The 26,224-nt window shown below is 41.9% G+C and overlaps 1 protein-coding gene across 9 annotated transcripts in view; it reads left to right on the top strand.

Moving 5' to 3' along the window:
- Window positions 1-26,224, top strand: part of CTNND2 (catenin delta 2) — a 694,166-nt gene that overhangs the window by 409,039 nt on the left and 258,903 nt on the right. For all 9 annotated transcript variants that reach the window (XM_075417107.1, XM_075417104.1, XM_075417100.1 and 6 more), the window contains one exon: window positions 21,755-21,949. In XM_075417107.1, coding sequence (XP_075273222.1) covers window positions 21,755-21,949 — 195 coding nt within the window. The remainder of the gene's footprint in view (window positions 1-21,754; window positions 21,950-26,224) is intronic.

The raw sequence follows: 26,224 nt of genomic DNA, 5'->3' as shown, positions 1-26,224 counted from the left end.
AGAAAATCTTATAGGTGTGTGCATTTAGGAAATGGCTGGTGTATTTTTGCGTGGATTTTAATACGGGAGGGAAATAGCAGATGATCATTTGAACTTGCTATTAAGTTTGTAAAAATTGGTAAAGCAACACCAGCTTTTCCAAGTTTGTGCCGATCAGAAGAAACATGATGAGCTTTTGAGGTACTGTATCTCATGGGGACTGGTTTTAAGATGTGAAAAAGAAATCTCAGCATCTTATTTTATAACAAACAGAAAATCTTGTAGCTTGAATAAGTATTAGGTGCAGACATGCAGAGATAGTATTGCTACTTTAAAAAAAAAAGTGGAAGCGGCAGTATGTTAGTAAATACCTTTTTTTTTTTTTCTTCCCCACAGTGGAGACATGCCTTTCAAGTAGTCCTTGAAAAGAGCTCTATCACATGACCCATTCTTTTGCAAAAGTTTCCTATTGTGTGCTCCCACCCGTTATTTTCCATTACCATTCTGCAGCCTGTTCCTCGTGGCCTCCCGGCCATCCCATAGTTACACATTTGCTAGCAGTGTTAAGTGCCTGACTAATCCTCTAGACTTTCACTGGGTTCACCGAAGTCGGTGGGCTACAGCGAGGCTTAAAATGAAGGTGTGCTTTAGAGTTGGCCAGGATCAGAGGTTACGGATACTGCTAAGGCAATCTTTTTTTTTTTTTTCTATAAGCATTTTTGCTCAGAACAGGTTTGGCATTTGAGCTGTCAGTATATTACATTATTGCAGGAGTTTTCTAGTCGTTCTGTTAGAAATCAAACCCATTGAGAAGGAGAGCAAGCAATTATGTGTTGAAAAGCTAAGCTAATGTTCAATAAATGAGATTTTTGCTTCTTTTTCGCAGCATCCAAAGGTGGGTTGGTTTTCGGGGATTTTTTCTGAGAGAGGAGGAGTGGAGAATAGTTGTCACATTGCACTGATTGATGGTTTGCCTACTGTGATTAATGTGAAGTTGCATCGGTATGTATGTGTCATCACAAGGTTGATGTTACTCAAAGTAATCTTTTTTTATCTCTGGGAAGCAAAAACTAATTATTTGTAGTAATTACCGGGGATACAAATAATGCATTTGTTTTAATTTTTTTGCGTATTATTAGGAATTTGTACTGAAGCTGTCTAGTTCATTAATACTGCTGGATCTCAGTGTGTTAAACAAACCGGATGGTGTCAGTGCCAGGGTTAGATGTTTAAACGAGAAGACCTGCAGATGCGATCAATTTTTTAAAAAAAACTGTAATTGAAAATGTGCAATGCAAACATAGATTGCCCAAAACTGAATCTATGTAAGACTTTATTGAAGGGATGGCATTATTTATATTAATTTCCTACAAACTCAGTTATGAAACAACTTGAAATTATAAAAATGGCAATTCTTAGACTGCATCCTGAATTTAAAAGAAGACGTGCAACAGCATGCAATGACTCAGTTTTAACCGAGTAACCTTAGAAACGTCTTCAGAAATGGGTTTTAGTCTAGTTATGCTGGAACTGTTACCATTGCCAGGCGTGTGCGTGTATGGGTGTGTGTGTATATAGCGGTTCTTGTGAGCGTACACTTGCCGTGTTTATTCTTAGTCTAGCTGCCTCATTGCTGTGATCTGCAGTTGCAGTTTTGGAATTAGTTCTCCGATCTGCACTGCTCCAAAGCGTACTCGACTGCCTGTTCAAGCAGCAGTCTGAATCCAGAAAGTACAGTTTGTTAATACCTTCTTGCAGCTTCCACACCTGGAGCGAGCTATGGGGTGCTGCTGGGAGCCAGACTGGCCAAAGCAGCCCATTTTGCCTGGAAGGAAGCGTGTATAGCAAAGCAAGCAGCAGAAACATCAGAAAACCCCTTTCCGGAGGCAGGTTGTCGCACAGGTCCCCAGTCTTCACCATCCTCTGATGCATCTCCTGCTGGCCAGAATCAGATAGAGGGTACTAAAGGAGTAGTGGGTTCTGTTAGGAGCAAAGGGAGAGGAGGTGGTGAAAGGGTGTTGTTGAGGTAGTTTGTGCCTCAGGTTTTGTGGCAGGGAGGCAGTCCTGGTGTTGCAAAGCCACTCCTGCCTCTTCATCCCGGCCTAGGAAAGACTGGGGACATGTAAGACGGTGGCAGGTAATTTTATGCATTGCTTTATTACAAAAAAAAAAAGGAAAATAAATATGTTTGAAGACTGCATCACACTCTATCAGCTGTAATAAAAGGTGAGGTTTAAGAAATGAGTGTTGGTGTGAATCGCCTTGTGTAATGTTAGGTGGAAAGAATATTATGCAGCTATTCTTCATGTAGGGGTCATGTGTTCCACCGAAACAAGAGCTGCAGCATCCCTCAGGCAGCCCTGGTGTCACTGCTAAAAACTTCAGTGCTCAGCCTTGTGTCTGCGAACAGAATATTCTTTCACATCCCTGTAAAATCAAAAGGACAAGGAATTTTGCCCTTGCTGATGTAGGGCTGTTCGTATGCATGTGTAGTATTAATGCTAAAATAGCACTGGTTTATAAAAATGTGGCATGGGTTAATATATAAGATACGTTCTCCGCTCTTTATTGAAGACTTCTGTTTATCGGGGTCTTATCTGGTTCCTTCTGCTGCTTCACCTGGCTTGTCTCACTCTTCTCCCTCTTTGCTGGGGACCTTCCCTTGCCCGTTCTCCCGTGTGCTTTCTGTTGCACGTGACGTGCTGAACTGTGGTTTGCTGTTGAGGTTTAGGCAGGACTGTTATTTGACGGTGAGCGTTGACACGTTTTAGCGTTTCGGTATGCAGTCATACGGGCACAGAACACATCAGCTTATGCAGCTGTGTATGGGAGAACTGTTGTATGTTACCACTGGCATGGATTTAGATTTCCTTTCACTGCATGAAAATATTGCATCATCTCTGTATCACTGGTTCATTGCCATCTTTACACAAAATTACCTGGTGGAGTGTTACAGTTCTCCAGTCAATCCGGCTGTACCATGTGTTTGTGCTGGAATGGCTGCGTTGCTGCCTGTGGGCATGCATGCATCCACCCCCTTCTTTCATACCTCTGCATGCAGGGGGGGAATAACTCTTAGCAGAGTTAGGCAGTGTTGAAATTAATGTAGGTGCTAACTTGCATTAAAATTAGCCTCTTTGAGGGTTTTAAACTGTATGCAAGTAAAATACTCCTTTTGGACTGCGTGAAACCTAAATTCCCAGCAGTGTTCACAAATGCGGGCAGGACTTCACCACGTGCATCACCATTCAGCTTTTGGGCAGCACGTTATAGATGAGGAAAGGTACAAGCGGAGTGTTAACCTGTGGCCAAAGTGGATCTAAATCACCCCAGAATTAAAAGTTCTCTGTGCCTTAAAACCCCCGCCTAAGACACAGGGCTGAGCTAATAAAGCAGTCTAGGTGAGATGTGCAGTTGTACTTCTCTGGACAGGTGAGGAAGGAAAATCTTTGGCTTTTTTGGCATGAAGGTAATCAATGGGACTTGGACTATCGATGTGATAGATAATAACAAAAAGGACACTTGGCTGTTTTTCTTGTATTTTTACAGACTCCTGTGTTTCTTTTATAGGCAAAACAGAATTGCTTCCTTCATTTTAACCAAAATAGTTTTCTACAGATCTTTTTCTAAGTTTTTATTGTTTTTATTAGCTAGATAATTTCTTTATCTGCTGTCAGAGCGTTTACACATAAGAACATTGTTAATGCCCTTTTGTTCTGGGACAGACAGTGCAGTCCTAAGATTTTTTTTCTCCTTCTACTGTTGTTTGTTTTGAGACTCTTTCTTTCAGACAGGAAAACAAAACAAAAGATTTTGGAGGCATCTAGTAATATTTCAGATATTAATCAGAGACTTACACTTCGGTATTTTTCTGATATTAAGTTACTTGGTTCCGCGTTGTAACCTGGAGGTAAGAAGTGGTGATGTTGGTCTTGGAGCTGATACAAATACACAACTCAATGTTCACTTCACTTTTCTTTGTGGCTAGTTCTACTTCTGCCTATTCCTTCAGCGATAATTATGTTATTAATTGTTACAACTGAAATATTTACAGTAGTGCTCAATTCCAACATGGACAAGTTATCCAAAGTGGACAGCCTATAGCAATAAAGCAGAAGGAATAAGATGGATGTCTTTGAAATACCTTATTATTGCCATGATTTTTATTCCTACAACTTTCAGATCTAGCTTAGATGAAATTAATTTGCTCATAGGAGAGGCATAATTGACAAGAGCCAGATGTGAAGACCTCATGTAGATGCATGTATCTCTGAGCTAATGAACTTAAGCTTTGGCTTCCCATGTCAGAAAATACTACAAATGTGTCTAAACTTGGGTCCTGTTTTCGTACTGACAGTAACCTTTCCCTTTGCTTCCTGTTCTTGATGTGGGAAACCGTTTGACTGATCCTCCTGGTGGTCTTCCAGAGGGGCGTGATATCAAAGAAAACTGCAAAATAACAAGATCACAGGCAAAGAAAACCAGTCTGCAGCATTGCTGATAATACACTGGACTGGTATGAAGCTGCAAGTGTTTGAACTGAGTGACTGTGGGCAGACTGAGGAGCGGTGGCTGTTCCTGGGCTTCCAGGTGAACGCAACCTCAGATAGGCTTCTCGTCAGTTCTGAAGCCTGTGTGGTTGCTTGTAACTGCACAGCCAGGCAAGCAGTTTCTGGCCTCTGGTCCTGAACTTCAGCAGCGTACCTAAGAAGGCCAGGATTCGAATGGAAGCATGCAAGCTATTGAAAGGAATTTCTTAAGCATCAGAGCAGAGTTTTAAGTCTGTGCCAGCTGAAAAAAAAAAACAAACCACAGGAAGGAGCTGAAGTTGGCAAAAAGCTAGCAGAGAAGAGTCAGTGTCCGTAGCAGAAAGATGGTTAATCAGAGGAGCTGGAATTCTTCCGTCAATTTTTCTTGCCTACTGAAATCAAATGAAATAATATGAAGTCCAAGAGCAGTGTTTTGGAAACCTAACTTTTTGGAACTTTTTTTTTAGAGCAATGGAAATACATTAGCCAGTGTTGGCACTCTAGTTCATATGGCCTTGTCTTCCTTAAGTTGATTTGTAACAGCCTGCGGCCTCATGAACTATGCTATGTCCAAACTTTTGAGGGCATGCTGGTGAAGCTGAGTCTTGTCTGTGCCTGTTACCACCTCTGCTGCCCTCAGGTCTGAATGGTGTCCTCACGTGCCTGTTATCCTCTTCAGTTGCCATGAGCATGATTCACAGAATGGTAGGGGTTGAAAGGGACCTCTGTGGGTCATCTAGTCCAACCCTCCTGCCGAAGCAGGGTCACCTACAGCAGGCTGCACAGGACCTTGTCCAGGCGGGTCTTGAATATCTCCAGAGAAGGAGACTCCACAACCTCCCTGGGCAGACTGTTCCAGTGCTCCATCACCCTCAGAGTGAAGAAGTTCTTCCTCATGTTCAGATGGAACTTCCTGTGCTTCAGTTTGTGCCCGTTGCCCCTTGTCCTGTCACTGGGCACCACTGGAAAGAGTTTGGCCCCTTCCTCCTGACACCCACCCTTGAGGTATTTATAAGCATTTATTAGGTCCCCTCGCAGCCTTCTCTCCTTCAGGCTGAACAAGCCCAGCTCCCTCAGCCGCTCCTCGTAGGAGAGATGCTCCAGTCCCCTCACCATCCTCGTAGCCCTCCGCTGGACACTCTCCAGTAGCTCTTCATCTTTCTTGAACTGGGGAGCCCAGAACTGGACACAGTACTTCAGAAGGGGTCTCACTAGGGCAGTGTAGAGGGGAAGAAGAACCTCCCTTGACCTGCTGGCCACACTCCTCTTAATGCACCCCAGGATCCTATTAGCTTTCTTGGCAGCCAGGGCACACTGCTGGCTCATGGTCAAGTTGTCGTCCACCAGGACACCCAGGTCCCTCTCCACAGAGCTGCTCTCTAGCAGGTCCGCCCCAAGCCTGTACTGATGCATGGGGTTGTTCCTCCCCAGGTGCAGGACTCTGCATTTGCCTTTGTTGAACCTCATCAGGTTCCTCTCTGCCCAACTTTCCAGCCTGTCCAGGTCATGCAGCACAGCCTTCTGGAGTATCGACCGCTCCTCTCAGTTTTGTGTCATCAGCAAACCTGCTGAGGGTACACTCTGTCCCTTCATCCAGGTCGTTGATGGAGAAGTTAAACAAGACTGAGCCCAGTACTGACCCCTGGGGGACACCACTAGTTACCGGCCTCCAACTAGACTCAGTGCCTCTGATGACAACCCTCTGAGTTCTGCCATTCAGCCAGTTCTCAATCCACTTCACCAACCACTCATCCAGCCCACACTTCCTGAGCTTCCCTAGGAAGATGTTATGGGAGACCGTGTCGAAAGCCTTGCTGAAGTCAAGGTAGATAACATCCATGGCTCTCCCTTCGTCTACCCAGCCAGTCATGTCATTGTAGAAAGCTATCAGATTGGTCAGGCATGATTTCCCCTTGGTGAATCCATGCTGACTACTCCTGATAACCTTCTTTTCTTCCACTTGCTTCATGATGGCCTCCAGGATAAGCTGCTCCATCACCTTTCCCGGGATGGAGGTGAGGCTGACCGGCCTGTAGTTCCCTGGGTCCTCCTTCTTGCCCTTTTTGAAGATTGGAGTGACATTGGCCTTTCTCCAGTCCTCGGGCACCTCTCCTGTCCTCCAGGACCTCTCAAAGATGATGGAGAGTGGCTCAGCAATGACATCCGCCAGCTCCCTCAGCACTCGTGGGTGCATTCCATCGGGGCCCATGGATTTGTGGGCATTTAGATCGCTTAAGCGATCCCTCACACAGTCCTGTGTTTGGACTTGAACTCACTTTTTCAGAGTGGAAAGGAGTGCTGTTGTATGGGATAGGGAGTATTAGGCGAGGGTGAGGTCCCCTTCAACTCAAATTTCTGATACTCAGGCTTTTGTGGCATTATTGAATATATTTGCTTGTGCTGTATGATCTAAGTTGGGATGACTCGCTTTGTCTCGCTTGTGCACTGGGCAAAGAAGGCACATGTGGAAGTTGTAGCTTCCTCAGGGTCTGAAACCCCGTTGCAAGGCTTCATCCAATAGCCTGGAAATACTTGTCATGCAAGTCTCAATAAATAATGACAGAAATCTGTAGTCCTTCATGGTCTTGAGGTATTTAAGACAAGTGAGAACATGTCCTTTTTACTGTGGTGGAAAACTTTGTCATTTCCAGTTGCTGTGGCACGCAGACTGTTTGCAGTAGATGGAGCAGCTGGGATCTGGAAAGTCGGTATACAGCTCATCAGTAACGTAAGGCTTCGTTTGTTGGGATATCTAATAGCTTTGTGGTTGTTGTGCACACACCAGCTTTAAAGCAGTGCAGGTGCCTCTGATCACAAGTAAAGTGGTTAATGATGGCAGGAAGAAGATTGCAAACGGGGGCCTTGAGGAAGGCTCCCTTTATTTAAGGCCAGAATTTGGGAGGGGAGGTGCCAGTGGCTGCTCATGCTGAGATGCAAAGTGCTTGCAGGTGCAAGATGTTAGCTGTCAGCAATGGCTGCCAGAAACTGCACTGGGCCAAGTGTACCCTATGGACAATGATGGGAGGCAAATGAGGCAGTTTTTCTGTAACTGTAGGGTCAAACTTGAAGATCGTGTAGGTATGGACCCAGAACAGACAGAATACTTTTTGTTTTTATAAAAGTGGTATTACAGAGGGCAGAGAGATACTGGCCTAATGATAATGAATTCATGGAACTGGATATTATCGTAAGTGGGTAGAAGCAAAAGTCAGAATTTAGTATGCTAAAATGAGATGGACCAAGAGATGACTAATCTTACAATTACAAGGCATGGCATATGAAGCTGCCAGTTGGATGACATAGATTTCTAATAAGTACATCAAGCTGCAACTTGTAGTGTGTAAGTGAAGAACAGAAAAGTGCCGTATTAGTTTGAATACATGTGGTCTTAAATCTGAGGCAACCCTCACTCTGCTGAGGAAACTTTTGCATGTTCTTTTCTATATTTATCTCCTCCATAGTGTAGGTCTGTATCTTGCCTTATGGCCCCTTACCCTCCCCCTCCAACCCAGGTGCAAGCCATCCCTTTTATCAGATAGCCAGCTGTGCTGTGCTCCGACCGTAAAACCTTTTGATCACAGGACTAAAGCTCTCCATGGGTTTAAAGAGTGTTGCCTGGGAGGAAAGCAAGGGTGGAGAAGGAGCTGTGGCTCTCTGATACTGAGGTGGGTTTCCTGTGACTGAAGAGCAAAAGAATTCCTCTCCATAGGGTCCTTCCACCACCCACACCTTCCCTGAGTGTCCTGGGTCAGCAGGGATCTGGTCATGTTAACGTTTGCTCACCAAAAGGTGCCATAAGCTCTTCAAAGGCTTTGTGTCAAAGTCCTGGGAATGTGATCTGTGAAGGAGGTGAGTTGGACTCTTTCAGATATTTGGGGGCTGAGGGGGCGGAGAGAAGGTGGAGGGAGATGAGAGAGCAGTCTTTTGTGTGTTTGGGGCTATTATGCCCTGAAGGAAGGGAGGACTGAGTAAAAGAAAAATTACAGACCAGCTAATTGCAGTGCTTTGTTGGACATTACAACAAAAGCTGCTAGAAAGGATAATACAATACATGAAGGTGGTAAATGGTTAATGGGATAATTTGCAATGTGATTTCACCCAAAACTAGATTGTACTGGAATAACCTGCTTACTGACCTTTTCTTAGACTATATCCAATGTCTTTCCAGTTCCTGTCAGGGCTCTGAGTGCACATTTTCTGTGGTGCCACTTGGGAAATCTTCAGTTAAGCTAGAGAAGATGGATGTTCTTGCAAGAGCGTAGTTGGGCAAGGACCTGGGCAAAGGAACGTTGTCAGTTTGTCATTTTGAAAATCAAATTAATGGAAAGGAAGGATGCTACTAATGAAGTCCCACAAGGAGAATGCTTTCAGCCACTTGAAAAATACTTTTTCATTTTATTATCTCTACACAAAACCCTGAAATATGCCAAGGAAACTTTTTGATAGTGGAACATTAGGAGGCATCTGCTGAAGAGAGGAAGATAAATCATGTGTAGAAAGAGTTCTGCGGGTCAGAGGGAAAGAACACAATTGGAGCCAAGCTAATAACGCACCTAACAGCTAGCTACAAATTAGGGATCTTTGGCTGAAAACAAGAGCAGGAAAAGACCTGGGTGACCTGCTTGACTACAGTACATCTCAGCCACCTATATTAGAAACATAATAGAATATTTCACGGTCTAATCGCATAACAAGGAAAATTGGGAGTGTTCTGTACGGTTGGGACTTCACCTGGGGAATTGTATACAACAGTGACCCGCTGTGGGCAGGAGAGACCCTTTCCAGCCCTCTTCTCTTCTGAACTGGTCTGTCTGGTTGTGGATGATCAAGAAATTAAGAAGCCTGTTGTACACAGACCCGACTTAGTGTGTTTCCTTCTTTTCTTAACAGAGGAAGGGCTGCTAGCTTACGTAGCTGTTATTAGTAAATGGAGGTTGTACAGCAAGACTGCTGAATCCTGGTAAGAACAAGTAATTTGATGAAGGATTTACCAGCCTGTTTTTGAAGACAAGATCAGTCAAGTCCCTGGCAGCTTTTAGGATAGTAGTATTTGACCAAGGAGGGCAAAAGGTATCGTGTGAGTGGCTGGTTTTCACCAGCAGGCTTTGCTTTGAGGGCTGTGACTAACCAGCCATGGTGGTTTTGGCTGGAGGATCTTTGTGAACTAATGCTCTTCAGTTTTCCCTCAAATAATTAAAACTGGTAACCCTGTTGAGGATAGGAGTGATTCTTGAGCCATGATTGCACTTTGTCTGATCTCTGACCAGGCTTCAAAGTATTCAAGGCTTATTCTTCAACATTTTGCATTTCTTTCAGTCTGAAATTGGTGTTTCTGTCTAGCTTATGTCATCCTTGTCTGTGTTGCACCTTGAGCTGCTTTTGGCAAGAATATGAAGCTAATGCTGAACATAACTGAGCAGTCTTCTACAAAGTGATCTAGTTTGTGTCCTGCCCTGCTTAAGATCCTGTCTTGTGAGTCTGAGAACTCACGAATTAACCGTCTTAGCAGCGAATCTTTTTTTTCTCTGAAGTTTATCAAGATCAAGACTGTGATGGATTGCATGTCACTGCTTTTCTCAGTCTGCAGTAAGTTTCAGACCGCTTTTGTAAAATCAGGAAAAACTTAATGCAAATGTCTTCAGCCAGCCATATGGTCATGAAGTGTTGGCTTCACAGGTGAGGCATCAGTTTGACATGCAAATGATGTCAATTTGCATTTATGAATAACCAGGAACTAATTGTGGGACAGTTCAGAATCCCTGAAGTGTTTGTCACCTTTGAACTGACATGCATCTCATCCTTCTAATTGCAAGTAGTGTTAAAGCCCTTCTTGAAGCTGAACCCTTCCAGTGGTTTAGTGCAAACTGCTGTGAACATATTTCTTATCTGAGGTCTGCTTTCCTTTTGCCGGTGACCTTCTGTCACCATTTGTCTCTTGCAGCATTTGTCATGGCCATTTCTTTTTAGCATGGACTCTCTTGCTCGAGTGACAGGACTCTTTCAGTTTATGGTCCTTTCCTTGCTATGCTTTTCAGGGATAATCTGAATTGGTGAGATTAATGGCACATTGTGAAGTCTATTGTGCTGGGTTTGTTTCGTTTCATTTCTTTTCTTGTTTTGTTTTGGTTTTTTTTCTTTAAATATGTTCCTGGAAAAAAATCTGTAGCCATCCATTTCCTTTTTTGCTTGCTGCTTATTGTGGGAGGATTTACATAAGATATTCTTCTGAGTTTTTGGAAGTTGGATATTAAATAATTGCTGTTGTGTAATTGCTGTATTAGTAAGCATAATGAATTAAAAGAGAAAACTTCTTTTTGTAAGATAGGATGATTACTCCAGCGTAAACTTTGCTGAAGTCCTGAAGTTTCTCATGATCGCAGTGTTACCAGTACGCGTTTTCTTTGTCTCTACATTCATTATTTCTTTTATTTAGACCGAGCCTGTTAGAATTGCTTTAGGTTATAATGATTTTAATAATAGGAGATTAGTTTAAGTGTTTCAGCAGAGGTCTCTATGTATACGTAATGGGAACAACCTGAAACCAGCTTGAATAGTGCAATGACAATCTATTGAACATAATTGTAATGGTGGATAATTGCTGGCCGAAACCATTTTACAGGCATAACTAAATTCTTCAGTTAGATTGTATTATGTATGTATTTAATAAAAGCTGTATGTTTTCACTCTTGTATTTTAAATGCAATGAGTCTCAAAGGGATAATGAAAACTTAGGAATAATATAGTGTTGTTAGAGAATATCCAAAGAGCTTTTCCCTTTCTTGAATGTGCCATTGAAAGAAAAACGGATTTTGCCCTGGAATGTCCCAGACTTACACCTCGGGTCTTGGTGAGTTCTAGAAACTGGGGTTTGCAAGCAAATGCTCACTGAGGAGGAAAAAGCCGCTGGGAGGAGAAAGTCTTTAATATTCTATCAAAGATGACTTTACATAAAAGAACAAATACTATCTGATGCTTTTCTCCATTCTCTGTGAAATGCAAGTTTGAGTACAAAGTGTTACTGATAAAATTTCTAAAAGTTAATATTGTTCACACATCTAATAATACACAATCTCAATGTAAAAGGAATTATAAAAGATAAATTACAACACTCTTCTGGGAGCAAACCCCAGATGTGCTGTCTTTGGATTTCAACTGAATATATCAGAGACTGGAATATATTGCACAAGAAGTATGCACAATATTCATCGTATGTTAATACTTCTGAAAAGATGGATGCATGGTCATGATTTGTTGGAACTATTTACTTGCATTTTCCCTGTTAGCAGGAAAACCACCTGTTGGAACTGTGAACTCCAGGCATGGCAGTACGGTTAGATCAAAAACTCAGGTTGCTCAGCAAAAGCCAGTTGAGCAATACCATAGCTGGACAGGCTTGACGCTTCATTACCCAAGTGAGTTTTGTTTGCTGGTGTTATGCTTCCCACGGTGTTACGCAGCGACTGCTTTCCCTTTGGGAACCACTGTCCCATGAAGCATGTTCCTTAACAGATCTTCTATGCCAATCTTGAGACTTTCCCTTCTAGTTTGATATTCTTAATGTGCCATGTGCAGGGAGGAGTCCACGCAGAAAGGCTTTCCCCCTGCGCTAGAGCTGCCATGAGATCTTGCTCTGTTTAAGGTTGACTGAGCTGATGCTCGGTTTGGGGGAAGGGTTGTGAGTTGCTGGGTTTTTTAGAAGCTGTGCTTTTCCACGATGTTAAACACGATCAAAAAGTAAAATTTTTGGTGGAATAGCGCCTGACTCGTTTTGCTGGAGGCGGCAGTGCTTTTTAGCAAATGGCTCGTGCTGCTGGAAGTGGTCTCCAGCCCTACAGAGGTCTGTGGGGTTTTGGATATTTACTCTACATGCTGTTTACAGGCAGAAATTGGGTCCCCAAGTCTGCCTTGGTATGGCACTGGCCTCAGGGAAGAAGGAAGACCCCCCCAGCTTTGGGGGAATTAGCGACCTACTGCTCTTCCTTTTGATTTGCAATTCTTGTCGGAGACATGTTAACTGCAGGGTTTCACAAAATATCCCATAGAGGGTTTGGTTTTTTGGTTTTTTTTCCCCTGGATATTTACTTTTGGAGCATGTCTCACCAAATACACTGGTGTTTCTGTTCCTTTGTTTGCTGAGTTGAATGTATTGCCACAGCACCTGGCTTTAGCATAGAGCCTGTGGTGCAACACAAGCTTTTACAGTTCAAAATTTGAAATAATAAACTTTTTTCTAAGATAAAGATGTTTTGCAAAACTGCAAAGAAGATCTCTTCTGCTGCAAAGGCTACAAAGGCTTGATGATATTTTCAGTTGTCATGAAGCTGTGGTGAACTATCCGAACAGCATATGCGTGGCTGCTTGGCATTGTTGCTTGGTAACATCGTCCTGTTGCTGGGGCACTCAGCCCTCAGCCAGAGTGGTTAGTGAGCAGGAAAGTTAGAAATGGTGATTTGTACCACTGGATAGCAGCATCTGTTCCCATTCCTGCATAGGGCTACTCTCCCCTTTTTTGTAAAGTTGGCAGGGTTGAGGGGAAGGGAAGAGGCAGAGCTTAAGAGAAGGGAGGGAGGGAAGAAAGCACCCAATGTGATCATTCAGTTAACAGTTTAAAAAAAAAAAAAATAAAAATTTTATCTATCATTTTCTGCTGTGCTGGAGGCAAGTTGTTGTTGCTGTGTGGTAGCAATTGGTTTTGGGGAGTTTTGTTTTTCATTCTTTCTTCAGTGACGGTTCTCTAGATCAGAAATGAAATGGGAATTATCTCCCTGAACTTGTCTGTCACATTTAATCTGCAGTTTCTTGCTGGCTATCTTTGCCTCTTATCTCTTTGCTCCCAGTCACACTTCTCTCTCACAATTTATTTTTGATAAAATGTTTTAAGCAGGTGAATGCTTTTCAACAGAATGCGAACAGTAGCAGGAAAAAGAAAATGCTTCTGAGGAAACACAAATTTATGGTGTGGATTTCTTTCCATCTTTCCTAGTTTTGTAGAATTAAAATAACTGATAACAATACTTTGCAGTAAAGTCACATTGCATGATTAAAAACTAAACACAGACCACTTAAGAAATATTTTTAGCTGTATTTCTCCTTCAAATATACTTAGGAGTGTAATTAATGTCAATATTTGGTTAAAAACTGTTTTAAATGGGATAAAAATTATCCGAATACCTCTTATAAGACATGCAAGCTTTGTCAAATGATCTTTAAAGTTTATTTGGGGCCTTTTTATTACACTCTTAAAAGTGTAATCTCCCCCCCTCCCCTTTTATTTTTAGCGCCTATGTGAAAAGTGCTAACCCTAGGTCAGAGGCTGGTTTTGCAGCATCCCTTAAGCAGCCAAAGCCAATCTGTTTTGAGGAGACTTTTCTAAGATACTTAATCCGGTTAATTGACAAATTATGTCTGGGAAATTCCACAGCGTGAGCCATAGTGCTGAATGTGATGGTATCCTGACAGTGAAACTGCAAATAGGTTTGGCAGTGCAATGGTAGATAGAAAGAAACACTCCGGGACAAGCATCATACTACATTTTAATTGTTTAAGTAGAAAACCTGAGAAAAAGCAGTCTAAAATACTGACAGGTGAGGCAAGTATGTTCTTGCAGTTCTGGGAGCTTGTATGTTGTAGCACGTACTTGCTTTGTGATGATCTCCTATAGTGTGGACCAGGAATGCCAGAGTAGCACATACATGTTTCTTCTGGATGTCCAGAGTTTGACGTAAGTTGAAAGGCATCGTGTAATCAGTCACTTCGGTGATGACATCATTTCCTTCTTTATTTGTACAAATAGTCCAGAGTTATGGACAGAATAGTGTAATGAGAATGGAAAAGGTATAAAGACAAAAATGAGTTTAGTTCTGAACTTTAGGCAATCCTTAATTTCAATATTTGGGGAAAGAAAAACTTCAGACCCAAATTAATACGTTCTATGTGTACGTGTGTAAAATCTGACCAGGTGAGAAACCTGTGTTTAAGAAAAATCTAAACCCATTTAAAAGAAATTCACTCCAGACTTTTGGTACTGGTAGACACAAATCGTTGGTATGCTAGGGGCACAAGCTGACATACCCAAGGTGCGCATTAGCTGGTGCTGCCATATGGCCTGTCGTGTCTTAGGGGTTAATTTAACCATCTGTCATGTCTTAACAATTTGTATTCACTTTCAGTACTTGGGTTAGGTATGTTTTCTTCTCTTTGGGACTGTAATTTTCATCACACAGTCCTGGTATATTCCCATTATCTGAGTTTTATTAGTTTTATTTATAGTAACATTTGTTATAGATTATGCTGTCCTTATCCAATCTTGTTAGTAGAACATGCATGTATTCAGGCAAGCGTTCTGGAGATGTTTCTGCATAAATTTCTGGCAATAAAACAAAAAAGGTGAGTATCAGAACTCTAGCTATGAACGTCTGACTTCTTTCTCCTTCTTCCCGCTGTTCCCTTCTAATTCTGCACTTGGGTTTACATCAACTTTTTTACTACATAAAGTAAACCAGGTTAGTGTCTGTAAAATAGGTTTCATTACATACGAATTCAGAGAAAAAGTCCTACTATTCATATCCTCTGTCTCACATGTTGCTTTTTCAGAGTTAGTGAAGCAATGACCTGATGTACTGTATAATTTTAGTTTTTTTATTTAATAAAGGGGCAGTAGCATTTCAGGGCAAGCATCTAAGAGAAACTCGTGTCAGAAAGGGTTTTCAGCCCTGATGTGCTGTTTAAATTGGAAAGTTCTTTCAGTCATCTCAGAAGCATGCAGTATGCCAAAGCTACGAAATTGGTGTGATTCTCTTTTAGTTTCTGTGCCCGCAGTGTCTTACCTCACTGATGGGCTTAACACAATTTCACCGTTGTGTGAGGTTGGGTTTTGTTGTTGTGGTGATTTTTTTAAACTTGTAATCTAAGAAAAACTCAGTGCAAATTACGTAAGCAATGTTGTCATTATATCTGAAATTAAAAATCAATACAGCCAGTTGTGGATTTGTTAGAAAATCAAATCTCCGGAGTGCAGTGTGTCATGGTGTGTTCAGAGTCTGAGTTTGATACTTAGAGTCTCGAGTAGCCAGAGATATACTGTGGGTTGAAATACGTGGGCTTGCAACCAAGTTAAATGATATAAACACATTACTGATAAGTGGCAATATAATGGCCATTGAGCTTCATCCTCAGCTCGTATCTCATTGATGACATTTCTGTATCACAGATGTAATGAAACTGCTGAACGGGACTCTTGATGAAGGTGTTTTGTGATGGAGGATTTCTAAGTGAGGGCTGAATGGTTTATCTGATCAAATCTGGGTGGTTTTCTTCATGTTGAGATGATCACTTGGCATATTTAATGTTTCCAGTGAGCTCTTAAATCCTGGAGAGAAGGGCAGTACAGTATGCTTTTGCTAGTAGAGGCATTTAGAGAGGGTATCATGGATTTGTAAGGCTCCTTCTTAGGGCTGCAGCAAGGCAGGATGACTGGTTGTAAATGCCTTCACAAGGGGTACAAACTGTCGAGGCTTTATTAAAGCATATGCAAATGCCTGTGTATCCATTAATTTGAATAGTTTTAATGTCTTTAGTTTCTCGAGATGAGAAATGCTGCCGATATAGTGGTTTACTTTATTGACCTAAACTGTCAGATTAGCAGTGTTATTCAAATGTCTGTGGTATTTATGTCAATGACAGCCCGCACAAGCTCTGAAGAGCAATTAGGGATTATTTTGTGTATTTCTGTCATGTTACACTTGTCTGATTACAGTATTTTTCTTCTGTGGAAAGTGAGACCTTGTCAGAAAAGAACATTTTCCTAGGGAACAACTACTTCCCTATACTACTGAGGAACACATCAGAATAATTGGGAAACCTTCAGCTACTAGGGTTTGGGTTTTTAAGTGTAAAGGGTGGAGGTTGTCTTTTTGATCCAATTAGGTAGGACTGCACTTTTCCTGGGTTCTTTTTGTTGCCCCTCTTGAATGTGGGAGGAGAGCGACAGTCGTAGGAATGAGGTATCTTCATCTGGTAAAACTTCTGGCTGGCTCATCGTTGCCCTGTTCTGATTCATGTGGCTGGGGGCTCACAGCACACCCCTGCTGCAGCCTGACCACAGGCTACTTTTACAAGCTCCCCAGAGATGCAGAAGAAGGGACGTTCCAGTTTCCATCAGGTTTCAGATTTGGGGACTTCACAGGACAGAGAAGACTTTCTTTTCTGTATGCTTTGTTCTTAGAGTTGATCAGTTTCTGTCTAAAAAAAAAAAAGACATGAATGTACCCTATATTTATTTTTTTGTTACTTGTCTGCTTCACTTTTGATGCCTCTTGCAGCTATTTTAGAGGCTTTTAGTCTTCTCCATACTTTCTACTGTGATGCATTTCTGGAATTGCAATTGAATAATTTCTCAGTCTTTTGTCAAACTGAAGATTGAACTATTTGAGGAATTAATTATCAAGTGGTTTCTTCAGCACCTAAATAGTGGTTTAGCTCTTCTCAGTGATTTGGGGGTTTGCGTGTTTTTTGATCTAGAAGGGAGAAAAAAAACCCGCTTCTTCACAACCGTGGTCATAAGAGATCTGTGTCCACTCAGATGCTAAATACATCATCTGTAACTGACGGCTTGCAGAACTGGAAGTTTAATGCTGAGTTGTCTCTGAACTTGCGGGTAGACCTGCCTTTTAACGGGCTTGATGCCTTGCACTTCCCCGAGGGAAAACAGCGTTGCTCTTAGGGGCGGGTTGGTCAGGGAGGGGGGATGAGTCCGTTCTCAGAATAAGAAGGAGAGCTGTGTGTGACCTCGATGCACATCACTCCTTTGGCTTCAAGCAGCCCAGGGGTTGTCAGTGAGGTGAAGGGATGGCAGCTGGTTGCGAACAGGGTTTGGACAAGCGTGGCCTGGGGTGAGCCATGCGTTCATGATGCCACTAGGTTTAGGGAACCCGCTTCTGAGGGCGATGAGCCTCCTTGAATGCAAGAGTGCTAATGGGCCTTGGTAGTCCGATGTTTTATTGCTTCCTGGTAGTATATTGGTTGCTGCTCTTCCGCCCTGACCTTGTTGCTTTTCTGACCTCTGTGAACTTTAGACTGTATTAATGCAAGGTTTTCTGAAGCAGATGATACAGATCAGCTTGCAGCTTCAGGTAGGATGTAGCTGTTGGCTGCTGATCCAAGAGGCAGGCAGGAGGCATGTTCTACCTCTCTTTCTCAGTGGCATCCGTTCTTTGAGGTCACGCTCTTTGTTTTCATCAGTTACATTAATCGTCTTTCCAGTGTCTTCCAAAGTAGCAGCAGAATATGGTGGAGGGGCTGAGTCTGTAGGTACAGCAGGGGACAGTTGTCTGAAAGCCATAGCACTTCCCCCCCTCGCCCCCCCGTTTTGTTGTTTTGTAAATAAGTCTACAAGTCTTTTGTCAACTTCAGGTGTAATTGTGTGTTAGTTTTTCTGAAGGTTATCTGTGCGAGCTTTACTGGATATGATACAGCATTGGCAACAAAGATAACTTGGTATAATAGCTATTGGTGAGTTGACTTCAATATTTAAATAAAACATGCAATAAAACCTGCTGCTCCTAAGTGAGACTTGAATAAATTCATACATGTAAGGATTTTAATGGAAGAGATATTTTAATCAAAAACAGAACATGCTATTCCAGTCTTTGAAATACCAGCTTAATATAAACATTAAAAATAATGATGGGGTTCCATCTTTTAAGAAGTTTTCTGATTTTTTAAATGAGGCTTAAGAAATTTAAAGGGTGCTAGTATTTTGTGTATAAATATTGGTATCTGCTAATGTGGGAATAGTGTACTGTTGAAATCTGTAGAAAAGTATCAGTTTTGCTTGAAACAAAAGGTGTTTGAGACATGCTTCAAAAAGTACATGCATGTTCTGACAGCCTGAATTTCTGAGATTTGAGAGTATTTATGTTTTTAAAATGAAAATATTTTAATTATCTGTTGAAACTTTGTTTTCTTGAAATGTTAGAGGAATAGTGGCAGTCAACTCCCTGAGAGTGTTAACTCTCAAACCTTTCTTTGGGGTATTTACCCATAATGTTGTTGTTTGAAGTTGTTTTTGGATTGCCACTTAGATGTTTTTGGGCAAGTTATGTTGATTTTCTTCTACTGTTTGTCGAGTCTTCTTTGCTTGAACTGTAAAGTGTTTTCGTTAGAAAGTTTCTCTGTTTATACATATGCTTACTGTTTAGTACAGTAGTGTTACAGTCTTAATAACTGAGGTTTATGTGCATACTGCACGTGTAAATATTAGCATAATAAACTAATACTAAACTTCCATTTAGTATTAGTACTTGCAGATTCACGACTATCGGTAGAGTATGAAGCGAGGTTGAATTAAGCCCACCTCATCTGAAGAGCAGCGTAGCTGTTTGAGAACATGTTAATATTTGGGTTATACAGCCACTAAATTCAATGGGAAAAATCTTTCCGTGCACTGGAAGCAGGATTAAGAAGAAAATCTGTTGTTTGAAAGAGCGTTATTAATTTGTAAATGGACAAAAGAATTGTAGGACTTAGTAGTACTGTAGTACTTGCAGAAGGGAGTGTAATTCTTTATTCTGTAGCAAGTCTGGTTTGTTGAATCTCTGAAGTGTTGCCCTCAATTTTTCTGTATATTTTTTCTGTGAATACAGCTTAAACGAAGTACACAGTGAAATTTGGATGCAACTGGATGTGTTTTAGGCCACTCTGAACGATACTAGACTTTGGTGGAGCCATTCAGCTGTTCCGAGAATCAGTCGCAAAGATGCGGGGTTAAAGAGCATTTTGAAAATGCAGACCATGAGGAATTTAATTCTGTAATAGTAATATCAACTTCCTGCATAATTGCAGTAGTTATAGATAAAATATGTCTTTGGGATTTTTGGCAGACTTTCTAGTAAGGGGAACAACAGAATTACTTTCAGCAGTTTGCTAATGGCAAGTCAGTCTGAAAAATGTTTGAAGGGAAAAATATGCAAATAGGGTATTCCACTGAAAACATGCGCATACGTTGAAAAACTCAGAAGAAAATGCGTCTATGGCACAAGCTGATTAGAAAGAGAGAGATGGAATAAATTACTCTTTTCCTCCAGGCAATTTGTATTAAAGTTTAAGTAACGTTGTGTCTGTGTATCTTTCTCATTTCTATCCTACATTGCTGTCGCACATTATTTTACATCTGTGCTTTGTGTTTGGAAAACATTTAGTGTTTGTTTATGCAACAAAACCACAGCTGACACAATGAGTGGGGTAGAGATTTTCGGCAGGAATGGCTAGGCTGATGGTCTGAGCAGTACATGCTAAGCTAGTAGAACATCGCCCACATCCAGGATTTTAACCTCACAGGAGAATCAGCAAGGGGTGTAATAGTTGTATCTTTGATTGCTTTTTCTAAACACTTAAATAGCGTGTTACAATTTTGTGGTATAGACTTGGCCTTTGTCAAGTGCTGCTTGTGTATTTGCTTGCTTCTTGCCTTCAAAATGTGTCATGTTTGTATGGCTTCTGCATGACTCTCCTTGGGAATCTTGCTAACAGACCACAGAACTGAAGTACATAAGTGACAAAAGTAATCACAGCTGGAAATATAAGTCTCTTTTTTTAAATACCATGATAGAAAATAATTTGTAAGAAGATAATGTTTTAATGTCATAGAATCATAGAATGGTTTGGGTTGGAAGGGACCTTAAAGATCATCTGGTTCCAACCCCCCTGCCATCAGCAGGGACACCTTCCACCAGACCAGGTTGCTCAGAGCTCCATCCCACCTGGCCTTGAACCACTGCCAGGGAGGGGGCAGCCACAGCTTCTCTGGGCAGCCTGTGCCAGTGCCTCACCACCCTCATGGGGAAGAATTTCTTCCTAATATCCAGTCTAAATCTGCCCTCTTTTAGTTTACAGCCGTTCCCCCTTGTCCTGTCACTACACACCCTTGCGTCCCTCTCCATCCTTCCTGTAGGCCCCTTCGGGTACTGGAAGGCTGCTGTAAGGTCACCCCAGAGCCTTCTCTTCTCCAGGCTGAACAGCCCCAAGTCCTTAGCCTGTCCTCATAGGAGAGGTACTCCAGCCCTCTGATCATCTTCGTGGCCCTCCTCTGGACCCGCTCCAACACATCCATGTCCTCCTCATGTTGGGGGCTCCAGAGCTGGACGCAGGATTCCAAGTGGGGTCTCAGGAGAGTGGAGTAGAGGGGCAGAATCCCCTCCCTTGACCTGCTGGCCACGCTTCTCTTGATGCAGCCCAGGATACGGTTGGCTTTCTGGGCTGCCAGCGCACATTGATGGCTCATGTTGAGTTTCTCATCCACCAGTACCCCCAAGTCCTCCTCAGGGATGCTTTCGAGCCGCTCTCCGCCCAGCCTGTGGTTGTGTTTTGGATTGCCCTGACCAAGGTGCAGGACCTTGCACTTGGCCTTGTTGAACTTCATGAGGTTCACACAGGCCCACCTCTCCAGCCTGTTAAGGTCCCTCTGAATGGCATCCCTTCCCTCCAAGGTGTCAACCACACCGCATACTGTCCCAGTTAATCTTGTTGTTTAAAAAAAAAAAAAAAAAAAAAGAGGCAAAAAACAACCTGTATCCTTAAAATAGTTTTTTCTGGGAGGCGTGTGTAATTTATTCATCCTCTGAGGATATTTAAGTTGTAGAAAGTCTTAGCAATATGATTTTTTTAAATCATTGAGGGCAAAATGTTTATAAGGCATGACTTCTGTTGTAGTTTACTGAAGCAGCAGGAAGAGCAGTATTCATATACCTGTTCATCAGCTTTAGCTTATTTAATTTGTAGATCGTAAGAGATGGGTATAACATGTGAAACTAGTTCTGACTGCTGCTTCTTTCTTCTCCCCCGTTCCTGGTTCTTCAGTTGGACCCCTTTGGTCTAGGGTATTCCTAGATCACATGGCTTTTCTCCCCGCACCTCATCCCCCTTTTTTTTGTGCTTTTTTCAGAGAGGTTGGGTTTTTTTGGCCTCTGTTTTAGAAGTGATGATACCATATCTATCTCTGCAAAATACATAGTTTGCTTGCAAGAAATGAGGTTTTGGAGTAGATGCAGGCAGCTGGATGATGCAAGTGAAATGATTAACTGGAACTGTTGCTGCCTTTGCATGCTGTTTATATTTGTATGTTGAAAACATTTATTTCTTTATTTTGTTTGGGGTTTCTTTTGTGTTTGAGTGCTACTTTCAAGTAAACTTTTACTAAAGTCAGATCCTGTATTTGTCATTTTTTTTCTCTCTCTTAAATCTATTTGCAGCTGGGTCTCGGGCGTCTTACAGCAGCCAGCACAGCCACCTTGGCTCCGAGTTAAGGGCACTGCAGTCTCCAGAACACCATATAGATCCTATTTACGAAGACAGAGTTTATCAGAAGCCCCCTATGAGGAGTCTCAGCCAGAGTCAGGGGGACCCTCTGCAACCAGCACATACAGGCACATATCGCACTAGTACAGGTAGGTGGATGTAACTTGCATGATTGTCTTATGAGATATACCTTGTTCTTCAGTTCTATTTCTTGTTCCTGATGTGCTAAACAAAATGTATTATGTGCATGCCAGTCAAACAAAATACCTTGTGCAGATAGCAGCTATCAATAGAATCCCAAAAGCGTGCAGAAAATGGAGAAATACTTGATGTTGTGCTATATGGACAGTAGGTTAAGCTAATTTGGGGAGGGGGCTTACTCGTAAGAAGAGAGAATATGTTTATTAATCTTGTGTGTTGTCTTTGAGAGAAATCTGTTGTCTCTGAGGAAATTGCTAGGGTTTTTTGCTTGCAAAGGTATTTTGTGTGTTGCAAAGGGACTGCAAAGTTCCTTCCCCGTGAAGCTAAAGGATTGTTCTCTTGCTTTCAAAGTGAGTCATACGTAAATGTTCTTCCTCTCTCCTACAGAGGTACACGTAGGTATAGGTACACAGGCATAAAATTCAACTGTGGCATAGAGGAAAGCTCGTAGCATCACTGGTTTATCCACAAATAATAATGATTGTCCATGAAATCTGTTGGTGTACAAGTCCTACTTGCAGAATGTCCTCTCAACCAAATGAAATACAGCTGTATGTCGGAACCCACAAATAGATTGCAAATCAACAGGGATATTTATGGTATTTAATGCACAAAATAATTAGAGTACATAAATGCTACAGCCAAAATAGCCTAAAGCAGATGTAGAAGGAACTTGCCTTAGGAATTGTAAGTATTTTTGGTGTTTTATCTTTGCTGTGTTGATCAAAGAGGGAGGATTACGTCTGTTATCAGATCACTCCCATTTTCATCGCGAAAAAGTTGTGTGCGTTTTGGATTAAGATACTTTTTCTTTCTTTTAAAACTTTTTTTAAATTTTTTTTTTTTATTTTTAAGACTGTTTCTCTCCAAGGGCAAACCTGTCAGTTTTTGTGTATCCAAAAATTTCTACTGCTCTACACAAGTTTTGGGTGTTCAGGTTACAGGAGAAAATCCTTACAAAGATATCTTCCACAGAATTCCCTAGTTAAATACCTGTAACAGCTGTACACTTTTTGAAGAACACCATTACACCATTTCCTTCCTGTTAAAGAAACTACCATAGTATATATTTTGTGTAGAGTCATACATGTGTATGAGAGAAGATTACTATAGTTTGCATGAAGGGGGCAAGACCTCTGCCTAAACCCCTGAGCAGCAGGGGCAGCGACAGTGATTGAAGCAACCATTTATCTTGAACTGTAAGCCTCACGTTCCATTTGTGGCCACCTCGTATTTCCTATACGATGCTCTTTTTCTCAGTCATGCCCTGAAGAGGATTTCTTGGTTTGCTTTCAAAATATCCCTTGTTTCTCTGTGCTGAAGTAGCAGGCTGCCTTTTGACTGTAATCCTCACAACACCTCCGTAAGGAAGGAAACCCTGTCAACGCAGATCACAATTACAGTGAATGAAACTGGGACGCAGGATGTTAGTGGGTACTACCTGAAGATGGGTTTTCAGAAGCAAAGAGGAAAAGCTAAAAAAAAACACGCGAATTTGGGTAGCAGAAATGGGCCCTGTGAAGGTGCAGTTTGTTTTGCTGTTTGGAATACAGATTGGAACATTGCTCCAGGCTCCCTCTGAAGAATGACCCCACCAGTCCGGCTTTTGTGTTGGGTTGATCCTCCCTGGCTTCCCCCCTCCACCCTTATCATCAGGATCACGGGAAATAAAAGCAGGGGCATACGTGCCAGGCCAATTATTCTGTTGCTCCATCGATAGTTGTTGGCTGTAGATGCTGTCAGCCTTTCACACAACCAGGCTAAAGAGCTGTCAGTGCTGAGAGGGATTTTGGGCTGGATCAGATCAGCTCTGTGACTCCTCGTGCCTCCACCACAAATGCCTGTAGGAACATACCCCTTCTGATGGAGACCGTACAGTTTTTCTCAGATTAGCAGAAAAAAGGGGAAGGAGTTCAGCTGAAGTGTGGCACATAGAACTTTTTATTTCTTTATTGTAGGATTGAATAGCTATTTGTCTTGACTATTTGGTATAAGATAGGAGGGATGTAGATTGCTGTGTACTGCTTTAAGATATGTGCCAAGGGTTCATGGCCTGTATCTTCTGTGTGCATGAATCACCCTGGGATGGGAGGGGGGAGTGGGGAGCTTTAAGATTTCTGTGTGCTCCTTCGTAGACTATAGCTCACATTCTTCTGTTGAATATAACAGTACCTTTAATCGTGAAGATGGTGTGCTTCTCTTCACATCTGATGGAAGAAGGAAGGGAAGGCAAACCTAGTCTAAGGACTTTGTCCAAAGCTTGAATGTTACTGTTTTTTTTTCTCTGCAGCTAACACTGCCCATTAGAAACAAAAAGTATGCTAGTTATACTTGCAAACCATTTACTTTTGCATCTTTTTTTTTTAAATATTCTTTCTGAATTTGAAAATTTCACTTAATTTGGAAGATGAAGTGACTCACAGAATTGAAACGTCTTTTCTTTCTGCTTGTTTTTTTTGACATAGACATCACCTCTTTCTCTTCTGTGAGCTTTTAAATACTTATTACATTCAGGAATGTTTATATAACTAAGGATAAAGCCCTCTCAGAGTTTTTCATCCTCTAGGTGAATCAATGTTCAGTGAGCAGAATTCAATAAGCTAAATTTTCTCTGTGGATTAAGCTGAATTAAGTTTGTTCTATTTACTCACTGGTTTTTTGGGTGGTGTTTTGTTAGGTTTTCTAACTTTTGTATTTTCTTTCTATTTCACTCGTGAATGAAATGCATGGTGATAGTTCTACAGTAAGAGCTACATATTGCAGAAGCTGCAAAATAGTAGGAGCTTACTGAACACCTCCCTTACTTAACTTTAGATAGGGGTAGGATGAACTCTTCATCACTTTGTGGTTTGTTATGACTGGGTGTGTTACTGTCATGTTGCCTAAGCTAAAAAAAAAAAATCTTTCAAGCTTGATAGCAGTAGCTGCATAGGCTCTTTTGGTCGGTAGCTGTTACTTAACAATCCCTTTTGGTCTTTAAAGTCTTCTGTCATAAAAAGTACCGGCCCAAACTTTTGCACTAAAAGTAGCAATAAACATGAAATTCTGCTTTTGAAATGGCAATCCACAAAAGATGCGCTTGAAGGGAGTGCTCAGACATAATATAAATAATGAATTAATTCACGTACTGAATATTGTTTTTGTAACCCAACTAAATAACACTAATAATTTTTGTCCAGGCAGGTGTGTTACTTATTTTCCTTGTAAACCTAAAGGGCTTGCATTATTTATTTAAATCCTAAGTTAGCAGTAGTAGAGATAAGCTTATTTGATGGGATGTTTACATGAAGACTGGTGGAATTTGAAGAGGGCTGTTACTTAAGTAGGGGGAAGGATTGCCTTTCAACAAGAGTGGGATACGATCAGCAATCATTCGCGTATGCGCAGAATCAGAAGTCTGGGCTAGGGATTTAGTCCTTAGTTATTGGCGTTCAATTCACATTAAACACGAAACAAGTCCAAGTGGGCAAGATCTCACTATTTGCAAGCCTAGGATTTCCGTAGCTGCCTTGAGGAGAAAGCAGCTTTGCTGCTCAGGTTCTGGGCAGCCCTCTCGGAGGCTGGCAGCGCTCTGTCTGGAAGCTTTCCTTGTGGTCCCTCAGTGAAAGAAATGAGCCCTCCTATAAAAAGTATGTGTTTTCCAGATAAAGTTATTAACAGCCTTGAAAGATTGCTGTCCCCAGCGGTCTGGGAGGGAGGGATGCTAAATGGGAGGTCGGTGCTTATTGTGAACTCTCCACAGACTGCAGCTTTATCAGATGAAAGAAGTGCTGCTGCTTAAAAACACTGGTGATGCTGGTGAGCTGTGGACATTTGGACCTCAAAACCTGCAGTGTGTGAGTGCTCATGTTTTAAGAGCAGTCACTGGTTTCAGGGGCTGCAGGCGAGTATCTTTGTCCCCAGCCTCACACAAATGGTGAGAATGAACCAGCAATGACACCAGAAGAGTGAGCGTGTCCTCCTCGGCGCTGTGAATCATAGAATTGTTAAGGTGGGAAAAGACCTCTAAGATCATCAAGTCCAGCCATCAACCCCACACCACCATGCCTGCTAAACTATGTCCTGGAGTGCCACATCTACATTTATTTTGAACACCTCCAGGGATGGGGACTCCACCGCTTCCCTGGCGAGTCTGTGAAGGACATACACATCTCACTGGCACCAGGGGAACCTTGGCCTCACAGAAGGCTCAAGGATTGCCTCGGGATGTGCAGCCTGGGGAC

The sequence above is a fragment of the Opisthocomus hoazin genome, chromosome 3 (genome assembly GCF_030867145.1).
Source record: "Opisthocomus hoazin isolate bOpiHoa1 chromosome 3, bOpiHoa1.hap1, whole genome shotgun sequence".
Classification (NCBI taxonomy): Eukaryota; Metazoa; Chordata; class Aves; order Opisthocomiformes; family Opisthocomidae; genus Opisthocomus; species Opisthocomus hoazin.
This window is presented reverse-complemented; position numbering and strand designations above follow the sequence as displayed.